Below are 21014 nucleotides of genomic sequence, written 5' to 3' on the forward strand. Positions count from 1 at the left end.
TTCATATTTTGAAGAGTTATGTAATAAACATTCTCACAATTAGAGAAGGCTTTTAGCAATTTGCGAAGACTTAAAAAAAAAAACTGAACCCTGCAAAAGCACCCTCTTTATTGTGAATACAAGTGCCTTCCTTCAGTGAATAAGCGACTAGTCTGGCAGCTTCAAGAACCACCAAACTTTGTATTGAGCTATCTAGAAAGCTGCCAAGAGCAGATGAAGCAGCTGCAGACAATTTCCTGTGTTCTCCTTCTAGACAGTTTTCCAGACCTTCCTCAGGACCCTTGTTCCTCTCCACTTCATAAGTGCATCTCTTGTGGCTCTGTTTTCTGCAAAAAAGAGCAAGCTAAATTTGTTTCTCAATGTTCCCTAAAATGTGGTGCTTTTCTCATTTTGCTGAGCTAACTCCTCCTTGTCTCTTAACTTACCTCTTCTCCTTTGCCTGCCCCTGGGAGAAGTTCCACATCTCCTCAATTACCTCACCTTCAAATGGTTATGTGTTTCCGTAGCAATCCCTTATTCGCCATCCCCCCATCATCAACACTTAGTACACGTTTTTGTAATTACTTGTTTGATGGCTGTCTTCCTCACTAGAGTAGAAGCGGGTTGGTTTTATTCACCAGCATATCCCCAGTAACTAGTATAGCACCTGGTATACACAGAGTGCTCATTAAATATGAATTAAATATGCTGGGCACAGTGGCTCGTGCCTGTAATCCCAGCACTTTGGGAGGCAGAGGCAGGGGGATCACTTGAAGCCAGGAGTTTGAGACCAGCCTGGCCCACATGGTGAAACCCCATCTCTACTAAAAATACAAAAAGATTAGCATGGCATAGCGGTTGGCACCTGTAATCCCAGCTACTCAGTATGCTAAGGTAGGAAAATCACTTGAACTTGGGAGGCGGAGGTTTCAGTGAGCTGATACGGTGCCACTGTGCCCCAGCTGCACCACAGAGCAAGATTCTGTCTTAAATAATAATAAGAATCAAATACTCTGTCTCTGCCGCCGCCGAGTCGTGAGGAGGCAGAGGCTTGGGTGCGTTCAAAACCAGCTTCACCTGTAACCTGCCGACATGGACGAGGGAGGCATTGCTGCTTGGAGGTGTTATGGGCGTTAATACTGCTTTACAAGAGGTGCTGAAGACCGCCCTCATCCACGAGGGCCCAGCACGTGGAATTCACGAAGCTGCTAAAGTCTTAGACAAGTGCCAAGCCCATCTTTGTGCGTCTGCATCCAACTGTGACGAGCCTATGTATGTCAAGTTGGTGGAGGCCCTTTGGGCTGAACACCAGATCAACCTAATTAAGGTTGATGACAACAAGAAACTACGGGAATGGGTCGGCCTCTGTAAAACTGATAGAGAGGGGAAAATCTGTAAAGTGGTGGTTGCAGTTGGGTGGTAGTTAAGGATTAGGCAAGGAGTCTCAGGCCAAGGATGTCATCGAAGAGTCCTTCAAATGCAAGAAATAAAGCAATCAATCTTTGGCTCCCAAAATAATAATAATAAAATAAAATAGAACATTAGAAATCTCAGTTTTCTATCTTTTGATAATTTGGTTGTAGTAATTTGCTAGGGCTGCCATAACAAAGTAACACAGACTGGGTGACTTAAACAACAGAAATTTATTTTGTCACAGTTCTGGAAGCTGGAAGTCCAAGGTTGGTTTCTCCTGAGACCTCTCCTGGGTTTGTAGATGGCTACCTTCTCCCTGTGTCTTCACAAGTCTTCCTGCTGTGTGTGTCTGTACCCAGATTTCCACTTCTTATAAGGACACCAGTCCTATTGAATTAGGGAGCACCCTAATTTTAACTTGGTCACTTCTTTAAAGACCCTATCCCCAAATACAGTCACATTCTGAAGTACTGCAGGTTAGGACTTCAGTATTTAAATTTTGTGTTGGGAGACACAGTTGAGATCATAAGGGTCTTAGGGAGGAGAACTGAGGCACTCCAACTGGCAGCAGCACCCACAGCCAGACGTGTGCATCCTGTCATCATGTACCTGCTAGCTCAGCCAATGCTGTAACATGAACCAAGGTGAGATCAGCAGAACCGTCCAGCCAATCCATAGAATTACAAGAAGTAATAAATCACTGCTGTTTTAAGCCGCTAGGTTTTGTGGGGTGTTTTGTTATGCAGCAAAAGAGAATTCAAACAACCCATTTCACATAAATAATAAACTAGGCCCAGGCCCACTACACTACGGTTAGTGATAGGCTACATGTTAAATAGATTGTTTAGTCAGCTATTTCATTATTACCTTTGAAAGGGAAATGAGTACTAATTTATTAATTTTAAATGAATAGATATTATGGCTACTGGTAACATTTATACGGCACTTGGCCAATTGTTTGAAATAGTCCCTTAATAATTTATAAGTTTTTTTAAATCAAAGAAATATTGAATAATACACTCTCGGGTGTATGATTGGGAACAAGAGGTCATTTAATCTGTCTCCCTACTTTCAAAGACTAACTCTGCCAGCCAGATAAGAATCTTCTAACTCCTCCTATCTCAACCAAAAAGACTTTTAAACTGTCGATCTGTAAATGGAAATGTACTTGGCACTCTATAGGTCTTTAAAGATTTAATACAACAACGCAGAGACAAACCACATAAACAAAGTCCAAAGAACTGCATACATAAACAATTTAAGAAAAATGCTGGCTACATCTGTAATCCTGTACAGGGGGAGGCCGAGGTGGGCAGATCTAGAGGTCAGGAGTTCGAGACCAGTGTGGCCAATATGGTGAAACCTGTCTCTACTAAAAAATACAAAAATTAGCCGGGTGTACCTGTAATCCCAGCTATTCAAGAGGCCAAGGCAGGAGAATTGGTTGAACCCGGGAGGTGGAGGTTGCAGTGAGCTGAGATCATGCCACTGCACTCCAGCCTGGGCAACAGAGTGAGACTCCATCTCAAGGAAAAAGAAAAAAAAAAAGAAAACTGCTATACATAAAATTACAATAGAATGTTTCTGTCTCAGTTTATTTATGTAAACATTTTCAGCCCATTAGATAAATATAGATAGATAAACATAACTATCCAAACATATGCATATATGCAGTAAAATGAAAGATTTGGGGAAACATGATAGCTTTCAAATACGTGAAGGACTTCATATAGAATAAATATTAGATTTGTTCTGTTTAGTTACACAGTAGAAGTAGAACTGGGGTGAAACGGGTGGAAGTTTCAGAGGAACATTTTTTAGTTTATCTTTAGGAAGAATGTTTTAATAATTAGAACCCTTTGAAAGAAATGGATACCCTCACTGGAATTACGGAAGAGTGGATTCCAGATTAGCCTAGATGACCTCTAAGTCTCTTTCCAACTCTATGACACTGAGTCATGTGTCAAAACAAAACATATTTGAGGGATGTAGAGGAAGGTAAGAGAATTTTATAATGAAAGAATTATCACCAGCTGTGGTTGTTTGAGGTCTGTACTGAGTAGAGTCCAAAGAAACTGTTAGGTCTGTATTAATAAGTCTGAGGTTCTCTTATCAAGGAGGCAGGATCTGAATAGAATCCTGAAGGGGACAGTAGAATCCAATAAGGGGAGTCACCCAAGACTTATACTAGGGAGAATGATTGCTAAAGTCATAGCTAAATGGGATACATCTAAGAAATAGGCTAATTGGATAAAGCATGTATGCCTGCCATAGGATGGGTGGAAGTTGGAGGAACAGGAGATGGAAAACATTAGGCGATTATGATCCAGGCTATCCTGGAAAATAACTTTGAAACATTAGGTGAAATGTTTATTTTATTTTATTTTTTTGAGACAGACTTGCTCTGTTGCCCAGACAGGGGTGCAGTGGCGCAGTCTCAGCTCACTGCAACTTCCACCTCCCGGGCTCAAGTGATTCTCCTGCCTCAGCCTCCCGAATAGCTGGGATTGCAGGCATGTGCCACCATGCCTGGCTAGTTTTTGCATTTTTTGTAGAGACAGGGTTTCACCGTACTGGCATGGCTGGTCTTGAACTCCTGACTTCAAGTGATCCGCCCACGTTGGCCTCCCAAAGTGCTGGGATTACAGATGTGAGCCACTACGCCCGGCCCATTAGGTGAAAATTTTAGACTTAGACTTTGTACATAATGAAGGAGAGGGAAAGTGTGGTCAAAGCAATGAGGAAGTAGTTTCTGTTGAGTGAGTTGCTTGATGCCAAAGATGAGGAATCTCTAGGAAGAAACAGCTAGTAGCAGAAGAAACTAGCACAGAGATGACCTCAGCCTAAGCTAACACTGTGTCTTAAATAATGCTGTTCATGCAGATGAAGAGAAAAGGTAGAGATGAGAGACACTGTAAAAACTATGAAAAATATGGCAGTAGCCTAGAAATGCAGACCAGTGAAGTCAGGAATTAGTGAGGCATTACTCACAAGCTCCTTCCTTCTGTAAAGAGTAGTATTGCTCCTATAATATGGATGATGAGGATGAAGACTATCTGTCTTCAGTGTGCCTTGTTGTTGTTGGTGATATGTGTGATCTTTTATGTCAGCTCCTGGCCATTGCTCACCTAAGGTTGTCCCTGCGCTATGTGCACCATCCCTGCTACTTTCTTTCCCTGATTTTTCTGCCCCTGCCTGGAGCTCTCAGCTACCCTCAATTCAGTATGAGACAGAACAATTTGGGATTATTTTAGATGTTGATTTGTGACAGTAACTGCTGCTAATGGTAATGAACCTCAGGTAATTCTCAGGCAAGTCACTTTGGCTTGGTTATATTGAGGTGAAATAGTTTCCTGTACCTAATTAACTAAGTCTCTCTAGTCTATTTCCCCACTCCCCCTATTCTGAAAGTTCTTTTTTCACTTTGAAAATGAAAGAGTAGAAATCATTGAAAAGATAATTGAAGTAAACGAAGTCTCCACTTACATGATATTTGCTTAAGTCTATATAGGATCTTAAGAATCAATGGTAGAGGAAATCTTCATATGTAAAACAAAGGTATTATGTAATGGTTCACGTACACTTAGCTGATGTTAACCAGGCAGGAATGACGAATACAGGGATTATATGATTCCACGTATTTTTATTGGTTGGCTGGCATTTTTGTTTTTAGTTATATGAAGGGTGGCAGGTAGAGGGGGCTCACCTAAATACTTCATAATTTATCCCATGATCTAAGTATATATATATATATATATATATATATATATATATATATTATTTGAAAAAGTTAGGCTTGTAAAACCTAAAAACATTATATTTTTTGTATTAATAGTATATACATATATGACACCAGTTATATGCCAAATACGGTTTTAAGTATATATATATATATATATATATATATATATATATATATTTTAAACTAATTTAATTTTCACAACATTCCTATAAGGTAGATAACTATTTGTTATCATCATCAGTTTACAGATAATGTACTGAGACACAAAAAGGTTATGTACTTTGCCCAGATCAAATAGTTTATAAGTATCAGGGCCAAGTTATGAACCCAAGCAGTCTGGTTTCAGAGTCCCTGCACTCTACTACAGGCTGAGCAACTCTTATCAGAAATGTTCAGACCACAACTGTTTCAGATTTGGGAATATTTACATAGACATAATGAGATATCTTGGGGATGGGACACAAGTCTAAATACAAAATTCATTTATATATTTTTTTCATTTTTTGAGACAGAGCTTCACTGTTGTTACCCAGACTGGAGTGCAATGGCACGATCTCAGCTCACCGCAACTTCTGCCTCCTGGGTTCAAGCAATTCTCCTGCCTCAGCCTCCCAAGTAGCTGGGACTACAGGTGTGTACCACCATGCCCAGCTAATTTTTGTATTTTTAGTAGAGACGGGGTTTCACCTTGTTGACCAGGATAGTCTCGATCTCTTGACCTCGTGATCCACCTGCCTTGGCCTCCCAAAGTGCTGGGATTATAGGTGTAAGCCACCGCGCCCGGCCACTCTTTCTTTTTTTCCCTCTTTTTTGTTTTTACTCTCTCTCTCTCCTCCTTCTCCTCCTCCCTCTTCCTCTTCTTCTTTCTTCTCCTTCTTCTTCTTCTTCTTCCTCTTTCTTCTTCCTTCTTTCTTCTTCTTTTATTTAAAGATGGGGTTTCACCACGATGGCCAGGTTGGTCTTGAACTCCTGACCTCAGGTGATCCACCCACCTTAGCCTCCCAAAGTGCTAGGATTACAGGTGTGAGCCACTGTGCCTGGCTCTTTTTTCCTCCTTTAATTCATAACTTGAGGTGGTAGATGTGACATTTTTTTTTATGTTTCATATACACCTTTACACTCATAGCTTGAATGTAATTTAATACAATAATTTAAAATTTTTGTGTATGAAACAAAGTTTATGTTAAGTACTTACATGTGAAATGTTCCACCTCTGGCATCATGTTGGTGCTCAAAAAATTTCGAATTTTGTAGCATTTTGGATTTTTCTGATTTGAGATGTTCAACCCATATATTCATCTATTTTTATACAGCATGCATGAATTAGAGAAACCAAACCATTATTCCCAAATAAAAATTTTCTCTCATAATAAAAATCAAACAATAAACTCAATTCTGGCTCTGTGACATTTTTATCACTTGTGAATGAATTTTTTTCAGTAGTTGCAAACACTGGGAATTAGAAGAATAAAAAAGGTATTTTAAACCACAGGGGCTTTAATCAAAACGGAAAATTCATATTTTATCCAGTGTTTACGCATAGTGTTTCCGTTTCCATTTTGGAGGTAATTTCAGTTATTTCTGGCCACACCCTGGATGGCAATGGAATAATTTTATAGTGCTTTTATAATAGAGGATATCTACATCAGTGGATGGTTCATCTAAGGTCAAGTTGATTCAGGATAGATATGCAAAGGAGAGCTACATCCACCTCTTCTCCCAACCCTACCTCTCCAGTGGTTGATTGCTTTGTTCCTTCTTTGCAATGTCTCCCATCCTGTCTAATTTAAGCAAAATTTCAGTATGGTACCTCCATTAGCCAATACTTTTTATAAAGCAAATTGGGAAACCAAAAGAATAACAGGAAAGGCCGGGCGTGGTGGCTCAGGCCTGTAATCCCAGCACTTTGGGAGACTGAGGCGGGCCGATCACCTGGGGTCTGAGGTTCAAAACCAGCCTGGCCAACAGAGAGCAACTCCGTCTCTATTAAAAAAAAAAAAAAAAGAAAGAAAGAAAAAAAAAAAGAATAACAGGAGAATAATCAAGCTTTTTGAGAATTAAAAATAAACTGAATTAACATTAAGATGCAAGAAAGTGGCTGGACGCCGTGGCTTACACCTGTAATCCCAGCACTTTGGGAGGCCGAGGCTGGCAGATCACGAGGGCAGGACATCGAGACCATCCTGGCTAACACGGTGAAACCCCATCTCTACTAAAAAATACAAAATTAGCCAGGCGTGATGGTGCACGCCTGTAATCCCAGCTACTCAGGAGGCTGAGGCAGGAGAATGGCTTGATCCCGGGAGGCGGAGGTTGCAGTGCGCTGAGATGGCGCCACTGCACTCCAGCCTGGCGACAGAGCAAGACTCTGTCCTAAAAAAAAAAAATAAAAAAAGGAGAGCGAGAGAGAGATGCAAGAAAGCACAGTGGGAGAGGGGGATGGCGAGTCAACTGTATACAGTAGTATATATGTATGCATAAAACCCTTCTGGCTCATTCACTCTCATTAGACAACATAAGGTAAAATAAATAAGTTCTGACTCATAAAAAGGGTCAGAGATATACATTTTTTCTCCTTTGTCATCAAAAGAAGACTTGACCACGTTCACAGTGTATAAAGCAGGCCAGTGGGATGATTAAATTTACTGTCAGGCATTGTAAGGGAAACAAACACACATGTGGTGAGACGGTAAAGGAGTTCAAGAGGAATTCATGGTAATATAATATGAGGAATAGGGCTACAATTACGTCCCCAATGAGACTGTAGAAGACACACAATCAGGCGAGTACGATTTAACATCATGAAATAATTTCCAAAAATTAAAATCAAATAAGGTAGCATTTTACTCTTTTCTCGTGAATTTTATACCGTTTTAATTTTGACGGTAGGCCTGCTGCTGACAAGGGTGTTTAAAAGGGATCCACCTGGGCATTTTAGAGATCCTCAACTGGATGGGAAGGACCAAATAAATGCCTCGTGCTTCTCTGCCCCCAACTGTGCCTGCACCTGAGCTGTGCACGCGGGGGCACTCAGCCCTCGACTCACTGATTTGACAGGTGGAGGTGGGACGCGGAAGGCCGGAGACCGACCCACCCCAAAGGCGGTAGCGTGCGGAGCGGAACGCGGGAGGGGGTCGGCTAAGGCGGTTTGAGGGGTGGGATGCCGAGGTGCGGCTACGGGACGCGGAGGACGAAAGACTTGAAGCAGCGGTGGCCGGCAAATGAGGTGGGCACTGGGGGACCCACCCTGCGAGGAGGAGGGGGCGGCGGGGCGGGGCGGGGCGGCAGCCGGGAAGCCCTCCTTCCCAGAGGCGGAGGTGACTGGCGGGCGGGGGGCGGGAGACGCTCTGTCCCACGCTTTCCCAGCGCTCGGTGGTTTAAAGATGGCGGCGGCGGCGTTGGGGGCGCGGAGCGGCGGGAGGAGGAGGGAAAAGGAGAATCTGTGAGTCGCCTGGAGGCAGCGCGGCTGCTGCGGTGAAGAGTCCGGGTGCGGAGCCGCCAGCGGCCCAGCCGCTCAGTGCCAGGGCCTGGGCTGGGAGGGAGAGGCCGGAGCAGCGCCAGGAGCCCGAGGCCGGAGCCGAGGAGGAATGTGACCAGGGGTCGACAGGGGCGCGGGAGTACGCGAGCGCAGGGATGGGGCAGCAGGTGGGCCGCGTCGGGGAGGCTCCCGGGCTCCAGCAGCCTCAGCCCCGCGGGTTCCGGGGCAGCAGTGCTGCCAGGCCCTCCAGCCGCAGGCGGGACCCGGCGGGGCGCACCACAGAGACCGGCTTCAATATCTTCACCCAGCATGGTGAGTGTCCGGGAGCCGGCGTGAGGGCGAGCGGGAGGCCGGGGGTGGGGTCTGGGCAGGGTGGCTGGCGGACGAGCTGCCCTGGGGTTCGGGGGGTGGAAGGTGCCTGAGAGTGGGGGCGGAATCCGCTGCCATCTGGTCCAGTCCTGGGAGGCGAGTCACACCCCTCCCCCCTCGCGTCTTCAGCCGGGCTGGCAGCTCCCGGCGACGGAGAAGGAAAGAGAAGTGGGCTTGGGGACCCTGGATAGTCTGTCCTCTACTCTGAGACGGGACTGTGCGGCTGGAGAAGGAGAGTGAATGGCAGCTTCAGGGGAAGGAAGGATGAAGGGCGGTGTGAGCCCAGTCCCAGAGGTGGGAGCATAAACCGGTTGTTCGTGAAGAGGGCATGAGTTGTATCCTAAGGGATTGGGAAATGGGAACTGAATTTCAGGAGATTGTGGCGTATAAGGTATATGTTTAAGTCAGGTGAAGAGCAGTGTCAGGATAGTGAACTGTGGACAGTGCCCTGAAATGCCTTTCTGTAGGAAAGATGAAGGTAGCATCTTTTCACTTTTGACACGCTTTTGTGATTTGTTTTGTTTTGTATTTAGTTTTTACTAGAAACGAAAGGTTTTGCCAAAGCCTCTCTACTATGCTTCTGAGTCGGACACACAATTCTGAGATTGCTGGCAGGGTCTGGAGGTTGGTGGACATGGTTAGTACTTCAGTCAGGATATGAACAAGTTTTCCTTTGTACTGTGTGTGCGTGTGCATGTGCCCGCGTGCCCATATACATGCATACATGTATGTATGCTCCATGTAGTCTGGAACCTATTATTTTGGTCTCATTTTTGATGTATTTTTAGAATAGTTGTCTCCAGACTTTTTTTGGGGGGTGTGGGGTGGGGCAGAGTCTCGTTTTGGTTCCCAGGATGGAGTGCAATGGCGAGATCTCGGCCCACTGCAACCTCTGCCTCCGGAGTTCAAGTGATTATCCTGCCTCAGGCTTCCTGGGAATGCAGGCGCGCACCACCACACCTGGCTAATTTTTGTATTTTCAGTAGAGATGGGGTTTTGCCATGTTGGCCAGGGTGGTCTCAAACTCCTGACCTCAGGTGATCTGCCTGCCTCAGCCTCCCAAAGTGCTAGGATTAGAGGCGTGAGCCACCGCGTCTGGCCCCAACTCTTGTTAAACATGCTTATGCGTAAAAATTATATACACAAATTAGACGTTTTAATCATTTATATTTATTATATACATGTACTACTGTACTATTGTGTTAAGCAGTTTGTAAACATACACAGAAATAGAATTTAAGAAACAAGATGAAAAAATGAATATAATTAGCGTTCTAACTTCTTTTTTCTGCAGCTCAGTGGATCCTTTTGCACTTCCTCAGCGGTCTGTTCATGCTACTTTTGAGACCACTTTTCTAGGTGAAGGAAGAATAGAGAAGGGAAAAAAAGCAAAATCAGTCTCAAAGGTGTTAAGATACCCTAAGCCCAGACAGGGGCAGAAGATACGGATGTGAATTCTATAGAAAGGACTGGATAGTTGAAAGTGGGTGAGAGGTAGCAAACCGGAGTTTCACTGGAGATGCATACAGAAAACAGGATGAAAGAGGGTGTTCTGTACCACACAATTTAGGAAAGTGGAGGAAGAAAAAGAAGCCTGAAGTAACTATTCATTAGAGATGGAGTTTTGGAAGAAGTAGTGATAGATGGTATTGTGCAAAGAAAGAGAGGAACCCAAAGATGTCTGGCTATTTGGGTGCGTTGTGTCAGTTCTGGGTTGGACTTTGTGAATAAGCTGAGTTGTTTCTTAACGGAGGAGATACAGGTGATTCTGGACCATTAAATTTTACATGTCTACTATTTTTTTTTTTTTTTTGAAATGGAGTTTCACACTGTTGCCTGGCTGGAGCGCAGTGACACAATCTGGGTTCACTGTAACCTCAGCCTCCCAGATTCAAGCGATTCTCTTGCCTGAGCCTCTGAGTAGCTGGGATTACGGGTGCCCACCACCACACTGGCTAATTTTTTGTATTTTTAGTAGAGATGGGGTTTCACTATGTTGGCCAGGCAGGTCTCGAATGCCTGACCTCGTGATCCACTCTTGTCGGCCTCCCAAAGTGCTGGAATTACAGGCATGAGCCACCACACCTGGCCATATGTCTACTTTTAAATACGTGCTTGAGTGTCTCTTTCAGGTACATATGAATGCTATATGAAGGTGATAGGTGAGTTAATCTTTATTAAAAATCACTTCCTAGAGCATAAGAGGGAAGAATGGATTAATAGTTTACAGGAAAGAAATCATTCAAGTAAGCTTCACTTTGTGGGAAGTGTTACTATGCATTAAACTTGGCCTAGTAGACAATGTTGAACCTCTTCCTCTACTATCTTACTTAGTATATAAGGTTTTCCAAGAAAGAAGAAGTCATGAAGAATGGAATAGGAAGACATTTTGAGGATCTGGATCTATGGAAAGGGAAAAAGAGAACAGGCTGGGCAGGAGAAACAACTTGAGCAGGTACAATGGGAATAGACATAATTTGTTGATAGGATAGTGAGGAGACATCTGTCAGAAATGAAGCATCATTATGAGTTGGAAAAAAAAAGATTCCATGGCAAAAATTGGAAGAGTCCAGTTCTGTTTCTGGCTCCACCTGGCTGGGTGATTTTAGTCACCATTTTTGGGTTTCTTTATCTGTAAAGTGAGGAGGTTGACCTAGATGATCTCTAAAATACTTTTTGGGTTTAAGATTTTATAATTCTAATTAAGATGCAGTAGAAAGAAAATTTTGGTAGGCTGGATGGGACTGGGTTATGGAAAAATTTGGCAGAGAAGTTTATATTCGTTTACTTGATTGGCTATTTTAAATCGAAGTTCTTGATTTAAATTCTTGAAATTACTCCTCCTGTTTGCACTGGTTTTTCAGTAAAAACTGGCCTTGAGTGGTGGCAGTGCAAATAGGAGGAGTAATTTCCTCTTAAGGGGCCTTTCATTCATTCAACAAACAAGGGGTTTTTTTGAGCACCTATTATGTACTGGGTTTCGGGGATGTTGCTGTAAACATAACAGACTCCCTGCCCTTTGGGACTTATAGGGCTTTATGATTTGATAGATGATGAAAGAAGAGAGATCACTTTGGAGTATTTGTTAAGGGAATGACTCATTTTTCCTGGATTTGAAACCTTGCTAGGCTGCTTATGAACTTTGTGACCTGGGGCAAGTTATTTAACATTTCTGTGCCTTGGACTCTTCATTTGTTAAGTGGTGATGATAATAATACCTAGTATTGCCGGCTTGGTGGCTCACACCTGTAATCCCAGCAGTTTGGGAGGCTGAGGTGGGTGGATTACCTGAGGTCAGTAGTTTGAGACCAGCCTGACCAACGTGGAGAAACCCCATCTCTACTAAAAATACAAAATTAACTGGGTGTGGTGGCACATGCCTGTAATCCCAGCTACTGGGGAGGCTGAGGAAGGAGAATTGCTTGAACTCAGGAGTCGGAGGTTGCAGCGAGCCGAGATTACGCTATTGCACTCCAGATTGGGCAACAACAGCAAAACTCTGTCTCAGTAATAATAATAATACCTAATATTAAATAAAAGTGCCGGGCACATAGTATGACCTAAACGTGTGCTAGCTGCTGCCATTACTAATACTACTGTTAATATTAAAAATAGGGATAATTCGAAGATGACAGCAGGATTTTGAAGCTGGCTAACTGGAATAATGCTGATTCTGTTGACAAGTTTGGAAGATAGAAGCTGATTTTAAAAAACGGGAATAGGGCAAGTTTATTTGCCAAATACTAGTATGAAAAGAGAGGAATTAGCAAATAAGATAGGAAACAAAGGTGAAGCGAGTACTGTTTTTTAGACAGATGGGTTTAAAAACTTTTTTCTGTAGATCATAGTTGCTTAACCTTGGTGGTGTTGACATTTTGGGCTGGTTGATCCTGTGTTACCGGGGGCTGTCCTGTGTGTTGTAGGGTGTTTAGCAGCGTCCCTGGGCTCTACCCACTGGATACCAGTAGCACCCTCTTTTTGCTCCTTACTTGTTACAAATAAAAATGTCTCCATACATTGTTAAATCTCCTGGGGGCCAGAATTGCCCCTAGTTGAGGATGCTACTTAAAAATGGGATAGATTCTGAATTGAATGAATGAATGAATTAGATTCAGAAGCTTCTCAGTGGATGTATCATTTAACATTTACATGGTAAATCTAGATGCTTGAATCTAGTGTACAAATTACTGTCTTGAGTTTGCAATATTGAGGTATTGGCACATAATTTCATATGTGAATGTTAGGTCTGTTAGTCTCTTAGGTTTAAACGTAAGTTTTAATGTAAGTCACATACTGCATTTAGTTAATCAGCAAAAAGGTTTATACATTATGGAAGTAGTTTATCAGTCTAGGGCTTTTCTTTTTTTTTTGGCTAAAATGGTCATTTTTCGTTTTTAATATGTTGGTAAGCTGCGATAGTAATTTGCCTTGCCAGAAGTGATTTTTGTGAATGTAATTTAGAAGGAACAAAAATAATAGAACCATTTTTGGTATGAAAGGAGTGAGTATGGCTGGGCGCGGTGGCTCACGCCTATAATCCCACCATTTTGGGAGGCCGAGGCGGGTGGATCATGAGGTCAAGAGATTGAGACCATCCTCGTCAACAAGGTGAAACCCCGTCTCTACTAAAAATACAAAAATTAGCTGGGCATGGTGGTGCGCGTCTGTAGTCCCAGCTACTCGGGAGGCTGAGGCAGGAGAATTGCTTGAACCCAGGAGGTGGAGGATGCGGTGAGCCGAGATTGTGCCATTGCACTCCAGTCTGGGTAACAACAGCAAAACTCCGTCTCAAAAAAAAAAGAGTGAGTACTATGTGACTCTTCTGAGCTCTATTTTTTTTTTTTAATACTTTTATGTTTTATTTTAGAGAAAGGTCTTGCTCCCCCACCCAGGCTGGACTGCAGTGCTGCGATAGTAGATCACTGCAGCCTTAAACTCCAGGACTACAGGCACACACCACCATACCTGGGTAATTTTTTTTTTTTTTTTTTGGTAGAGTTGGAGGTCACACTATGTTGCTCAGGCTGGGCTCAAACTCCTAGGCTCAAATAATCCCCTGCCTTGGCCTCCCAAAATGCTGGGATTATAGATAGGTGTGAGCCACTGTAACAGGCAAGCTCTGCTATTGAACCTTTTTGGTGAGGTGATGTTTTGTGACTAATATTTTAGGGTTGAATACTTACTTGTCTTTTAAATATCTCACATACCTTTCAACATGATTTTACTTCAGCTTCCCTCTCTCATTTAAAAAAAATTCTGTTAAAAATTAATCTTAGGCCGGGTGTGGTGGCTCAAACCTGTTACTCGCAGCACTTTGGGAGGCCCAAGTGGGCAGATTACCTGAGGTCCGGAGGTCGAGACTAGCCTGGCCAACTTAGTGAAACTCTATCTCTACTAAAAAAGAAAAAATAGAAAAATTATCCAGGTGTGGTGCTGGGCATCTGTAATCCCAGCTACTCAGGAGGCGGAGGCAGGAGAATTGCTTGAGCCCAGGAGGTAGAGATTGCACCACTTCACTCCAGTCTGGGAGACAGAGCAAGACTTCATCTTAAAAAAAAAAAAAAAATTAACCTTTGGTCTGGATATGATGGCTCATGCCTGTAATCCCAGCACTTTAGGAGGCCAAGGTGGGTGGATCACGAGTTCAGGAGTTCAAGATCGGCCTGACCAACATGGTGAAACCTCTTCTCTACTAAAACACAAAAATTAGGCTGGGCATGGTGGCTCATGCCTGTAATCCCAGGATTTTGGGAGGCCAGGGCTTGCGGATCACGAGGTCAGGCGATGGAGACCATCCTGGCCAACATGGTGAAACCCTGTCTCTACTAAAAATACAAAAATTAGCTGGGTGTGGTGGTATGCACCTGTTATCCCAGCTACTCAGGAGGCTGAGGCAGGAGAATGGCTTGAACCTGGGAGGCGGAGATTGCAGTGAGCCGAGATTGCGCCACTGCACTCCAGGCTGGCGACAGAGCAAGACTTCATCTCAAATAAAAAAAAAAATTAGCTGGGTGTGGTTGTGGGAGCTTGTAATCCCTGCTACTCAGGAGGCTGAGACACACTTGAACCTAGGAGGTGGAGGTTTGCAGTAAGCCAAAATCACGTCACTGCAACCTCCAAAAAAAAAAATATATATATATGTATGTATATATATATAATAGAAAAAATAAAAATTATGAAGTTTGGAATAAGAAAAAATTTCCTTTATTTTGGATCTGTAGAGCTTTTTTTGTTTCCTGTTTTTGTGAGGCAGTGTCTCTGTTGCCCAGGCTGGAGTGCAGTGGCAAGATCATGGCTCACTGCAGCCTTGACCTCCCAGGCTTAAGTGATCCTCCCACCTCTCAGCTTCCTACATACCTGGGACTGCAGGTACATGCCACCATGCCTTTCTATTTTTTTTTTTGAGACAGAATTTTGCCATGTTGTCCATGCTGGTTTTGAACTCTTGGGCTCAAGTGATCTGCCTGCCTTGGTTTCCCAAAGTCCTGGGATTACAGGTGTGAGCCACCACGCCTGACCAGTAGTTCATGTTTTAGTCTTTTTTTCTTTCTTTTCTTTCTTTCCTTTCCTTCCCCTTCCCCTTCCCCTTCCCCTTCCCCTTCCCCTTCCCCTTCCCTTCTTCCCCTTCCCCTTCCCCTTCCCTTCTTCCCCTTCCCTTCTTCCCCTTCCCCTTTCTCTTTCGAGATGGGGTTTCACCGTATTGTTCAGGCTGGTTTCGAACTCCTGATCTCAGGTGATCCACCTGCCTCAGCCTCCCAAAGTGCTGGGATTACAGGTGTGAGCTACCACTCCCAGCCCATGTTTTAATTTTGCAGAATGAAGGCTGTCGGCACCTCAGGTTGAAAATGATACTATGGAAAGGACAGGAAGGCTGTTGCAAAGGAATTTTAATTATGATGACTTAATAGAAGAACTAAGCTTTAAAAAAATTTTATTTATTTTCCTTTTTTTTTTGTGCTCCAGTCCTGCAGACTAAACCTTTAAAAATAAGTCAGCTATTAGATTTTTATTAACCTCTAAATCTGTATAAGTTATAGATGTGTTAATGAGGTCCTTATTTTCAGCAAAGTGATAAAATAAGTTGTGTTACAGATTCTGTTATCACAGCCCACTTGGCAGTAAAATTCCAAGTAAAGTGATGAAGTCTGAAGTTTCTCCTTAAGGGTCTTTAGCCTGCTTTACTCAATAGTTTATTTACTTGGAGTTTTTTTTTTTTTCCTTTGAGACAGGGTCTTGCTCTATTGCCCAGGCTGGAGTGCTCTGGCATGATGATAGCTCACTGCAGTCTCCAACTCTTGGCTGAAGCCATCCCTGACTCAGCCTCCTGGGTAGCTGGGACTGTAGGTGGGTGCCACCACACCTGGCTGATATTTAAACTTTTCTGTAGAGATGGAGTCTTGCTGTACTGCCCAGGCTGGTCTTGATTTCTTGGATTCAAGCGATTCTCCCAAAATGCCGGGATTGCAGGCCTGAGGCTCTGCATCTAGACTTTTTGTTTGTTTGTTTTTGAGAGGGAGTCTTGTTTTGTCTCCCAGCCTGGAGTGCAGTGGCAAGATCTTGGCTCACTGCAACCTCTGCCTCAGCCTCGTGGGTAGCTAGGATTACAGGCACCTGCTACCACGACTGGCTAATTTTTGTATTTTAGTAGAGATGGGTCTTCACCATGTTGGTCAGGCTTGTCTGGAACTCCTGGCCTCAAATGATATCTGCCCGCCTGGGCCTCCCATAGTGCTGGCATTACAGGTGTGAGCCACTTCGCATTTTGTTGTTGTTTTAAAGGTATTCAGTTCCTCTGTATATCATCTTTGATTTTTGTCACAATAGATTATAAGGTGTAACCAGTCTGTGGGTTCTTCATGAGTTTCAGGCTGAGTGTGGTGGCTCACACTTGTGAGCAGTTTGGAAGGCTCACGCCTATCAGTACTTTGGGAGGCTTAAGTAGGCAGATCATGAGGTCAGGAGATCCTGGCCAACATGCTGAAACCCCATCTATACTAAAAACACAAAAATTAGCTGGCTGTGGTGGTGCATGCCTGTAGTCCTAGCTACTCAGGAGGCTGAGGCAGAGGTTGCAGTGAGCCAAGATTGTGTCACTGCACTCCAGCTTGGCAACAGTGCGAGACTCCTTCTCGAAAAAAAAAAAAATAATTAGCTGGGCATGGTAGTGGGTGCCTGTAATCCCAGCTAATCAGGAGGTTGAGGCAGGAGAATCACTTGAACCCAGGAAGTGGAGGTTGCAGTGAGTGGAGATCGCACCACTGCACTCCAGCCTGGGGGACAGAGCGAGACTTGGTCTTAAAAAAAAAAAAAAAAAAAGAGTTCCAGTTAAGTGTAAGCTGGCACACTCATCTTCCCAATAATTTTTCATGGTATGAACTTTCACTTTTTCCGCAAAATATCCTGTCCTTCTAGGCTTTTCATAGAATGTGAAGTTAATGGCATGTGATGTTCCTTAGCAGATATGCTAAAAAGTGATCATCTCCTTGAAAGAAAAGCCGTGGGCTGCAGTCACACATTCAGATTGACAGATATCTGAATGGATTCTATATAAAAAGAAAAGGTTTGTGTCTTCTGGAATATGAATGTCCACTTGTAATAAATTCAAACACATCCTGACATAAACATCATGGGTTTTGTGTGACCAATCATTTCATGTATCCTTGGCACCAAATCTCTGGACATTATATAACCCAACCCACTAGAGTAGGGAGGAAACACCTGGAAAGGATACTCCTGGTATGAAATATATGGGGTCTTTTGGTAAAATCCTTTATGGGAATAATTATCCATTAGAGGATAACCTGTGAAAAACTTCTCTAAGTGGTTTAAAAGATACTACAGTAAATTGCCAGTATTGATGAAAACATAAGTGTCTGTCTTCATGTTGTAGTTGGCAATGAGGCAAAACTCAGTTACCCACCTGAATGCCATAATAGGTTGTTTTTGTTTGTTTGAGATGGAGTCTTGCTCTGTCACCCAGGCTGGAGTGCACAGGTGCATTCTTGGCTCACTGCAGCCTTCACCTCCTGGGCTCAAGTTATTCTTGTGCCTCAGCCTCTCACGTAGCTGGGATTACAGGCACACATTATCATGCCCAGCTAATTTTTGTATTTTTAATATAGACAAGATTTTACCATGTTGGCCAGGCTGGTCTTGAACTCCTGGCCTCAAGCAGTTCACCTGCCTTGGCCTCCCAACGTGCTGAGACTACAGATGTGAACCACTGTACCCAGCCAGTTTTCAAGGTCAGGTTATCTTATGTATCTAAAAAATCTTATTGGATTACATCACCATAAAGAAGACTTTTTTTTTTTTTTTTTTTTTGAGGTGGAGTCTCGCTTTGTTGCCTGGGCTCGGGCAGTGGTGCAGTCTTGGCTCACTGCAACCTCCACCTTCAGGGTTCAAATGATTCTCCTGCCTTAGCCTTCTGAGCAGCTGGGACTACAGGTATGTGCCACCACATCTGGCCAATTTTTTGTATTTTCAGTAGAGACAGGGTTTTATCGTGTTAGCCAGGATGGTCTCAATCTTCTGACCTCATGATCTGCTCGCCTCGGCCTCCCAAAGTGCTGGGATTACAGGCATGAGCCATTGCACCCTGCCAAGAAGATGTTAATCCTCTGATAGTGAACAGTTTGTCTTTTAGCCTGTTGACCTAATAAATATGTAGGAACCTCACATCCCCATCAAGACTTTTTTTTCACCCCAAGTAACTAATGGCCCATCTGACTTTCACATCTGAGACGTGTGAGGTCACTAGGATAACCAGAATTGGATTTTGGTGAGAGCAGTTTGAATGCTCTCAAAGTGTGAAGTGAAAGCCTCGTCTGTAAATTGGCTCTTACTTGTAAAAGTACATCCAGTCTATGCATTCTGTCACATTGTAGTGGGGAAGGCTGAGGCACCACATCAGGAGGAGAGTCAGGAGTGGCAGCAGCAGGAGACCCCATGTGAGAGATCTCAGTGATATCCTACTGTGAAGGGCAGTCTGGAGAGCCAGGGCCATCCACAGCAGCTTGGAAACTTGCGAATTGCAAGTTCTCCTTGACTGATTCCTTTTGAGTGAAAAGATCTTCAGTTTCACCAGTTGAACATTCAGCAGTATGTAGTTATCAAATAATGTTACTAAAAAGCAGACTTTCAGATTGGCTTAAAATCCTGCTATATACTGCTTATAAAACACACCTGTAGAATTTCAGAAGAGATTAAAGCACTAGCCAAAGATTGTTTTCTGTATTCCATGCTTTAGTCAAAACACTCGAGATTTGCTGTGAACTACTCCAAAAACAGAAGAAAAGACATGGTTTGGTGATTTCTTCCTTGGTAGTAGATTTTCCTGACAATGCAACCATCTCCTAAATAAGGCACTCCGCTGCACCCCACACACTGTGGGCAGGCAGCTGGTACTTAACCTGTTTTAAAAAGAAAAAAACCAAACAAGAAAAAACAGCATCCCACCACCATTGTATGTTTTTATTCCTCTTTACTCTCTTTATCTTTGTAGTTTTTAGAGCTTTTGAAGACCTTTTATGTCTTTCATCTCATTTGACCTTTACAACTACTCTAAAATAGGTGAAGCAGGTATTAATCTTCCCATTTCGTAGATGAAGAGTTTAGAAAATTAAGTGACTTCCCGAGGTCACATAACTGTTAAATGATAGAGCTGGGACTGATGGTTTTGTGTCCAAGTCTTGCCAGAGTGTAGAGATTTAGAGAATGTGGGTTTTAATATCAGTTAGAATTGTATATAAATTCTGCTTTGTGTCTGACATTGGTACATGGTTTATACCTCACAACAGGTTATTGAAAGAATTAAATGATAAAATTCTGTGAGACTCTTAAGGAAGTGCCAGGAACTGTGGTGCTCAATAAGCATCAATTTTATTGTCGTCGTTTACCTCAAGTTGATTGTGAAGAGTATATGAGTTGTATGTGAAAATGTTTTGTAAACTCAAGCACTGCTATTATCATTGCGATGGCATGCCAAAGTGTAGAATTGCCTTAGCACTTATATTTATTTTCTCTTCTTATTAAGCTATTCTTATTAGAAAAGGTAAGGGAATTTTGGGGATCTGAAATCACAGGAGAATCTGAAATCACTTTAGGTCTACCTTCCTTGGAAGGTAAGTGATAGCCTCTCTAGACCATTTGTTTTTGTCTTAGGGGCTGGGTGTCAGTATATGTTGTGCATGGTTCTTACAGACATCTTTTTCTTCCATCGAAGAACTTGAACCAGAAACACTGGCCAATGCAAATTTAAAGTTGATAGAGACTTCATTCTAAGTTGGCACATTTGTTTGCTGGTTAATATTTAATGACTTTTTGAAATGACTTTATTGTAATCTTCTTTATCTGACATACTTTAAGACTTTTTTTTCTTCCCTGTGTTATTTTTACCTCTGGATGTAAAAAGTTCCTTCTTAAAAGCTTGTTTAGGCCAGGCATGGTGGTTCATGCCTGTAATCCCAGCACTTTGGGAGGTCTTCGCAGATGGATTGATATAGCTCAGGAGTTCAAGATCAGCCTGGGCAACATGACGAAACCCTGTCTCTACAAAAAATACAAAAACTAGCTAGGCATGGTGGTGCACACCTGTAGTCCCAGCTACTTGGGAGGCTAAGGTGAAAGGATCACTTCAGCCCAGGAGGTTGAGGCTGAAGTGAGCCATAATCACACCACTGTACTCCTCCAGCCTGAGTGACAGAGGAAGACCCTGTCTGAGAGAAAAAAAAAAAGCTTGTTTAGTACGATTATCTTCTTGAAGTTGTGAGTCAAATGGGCTTTTTCTCTGTGTGGCACTACACATATAGAGATTTCAAAATACTTAAGAACCTTTTCAATGTTAACATGTCTTCTGGACTAGGTAAATATGTAGCTACTTCAAATCATATAGAACAGTTGGGAAACTTGAGTATGGAGAGCTTGTTAAAGCAGATTGCTGAGTCCAACCTCCAGAGTTTCTGATTCAGGGCTGAAGAGGAGCTCAAGAATTTGCATTTCTGACTAATTTTCAGGTGTTATTGGTGCTGCTGG

The 21014-nt window shown here is 43.0% G+C and overlaps 1 protein-coding gene and 2 pseudogenes across 7 annotated transcripts in view; 2 read left to right on the top strand and 1 right to left on the bottom strand.

Annotated features, from left to right (window-relative positions):
* The first annotated feature begins 1071 nt into the window (after window positions 1–1071).
* On the top strand, window positions 1072–1469 carry LOC100388060 (small ribosomal subunit protein eS12 pseudogene; annotated as a pseudogene).
* Window positions 1470–8131: 6662 nt separating this feature from the next.
* The window catches only part of ABL2 (ABL proto-oncogene 2, non-receptor tyrosine kinase), a 132523-nt gene continuing 119640 nt past the window's right edge, over window positions 8132–21014 (top strand). For 4 of the 7 annotated variants that reach the window (XM_035279956.3, XM_035279960.3, XM_035279958.3 and 1 more), the window contains exon 1: window positions 8509–8924. In XM_035279956.3, coding sequence (XP_035135847.1) covers window positions 8768–8924 — 157 coding nt within the window. In that variant the 5' untranslated portion in view covers window positions 8509–8767. Of the gene's footprint in view, window positions 8361–8508; window positions 8925–9079; window positions 9276–21014 lie in introns of those variants that run through there. The other 3 variants (XM_078356231.1, XM_078356229.1, XM_078356230.1) reach the window with 3 other exon arrangements.
* Window positions 17414–18987, bottom strand: LOC100389389 (UDP-GalNAc:beta-1,3-N-acetylgalactosaminyltransferase 1-like; annotated as a pseudogene).

This window comes from Callithrix jacchus, chromosome 18 (assembly GCF_049354715.1).
Source record: "Callithrix jacchus isolate 240 chromosome 18, calJac240_pri, whole genome shotgun sequence".
In the NCBI taxonomy this organism is placed as follows: domain Eukaryota; kingdom Metazoa; phylum Chordata; class Mammalia; order Primates; family Cebidae; genus Callithrix; species Callithrix jacchus.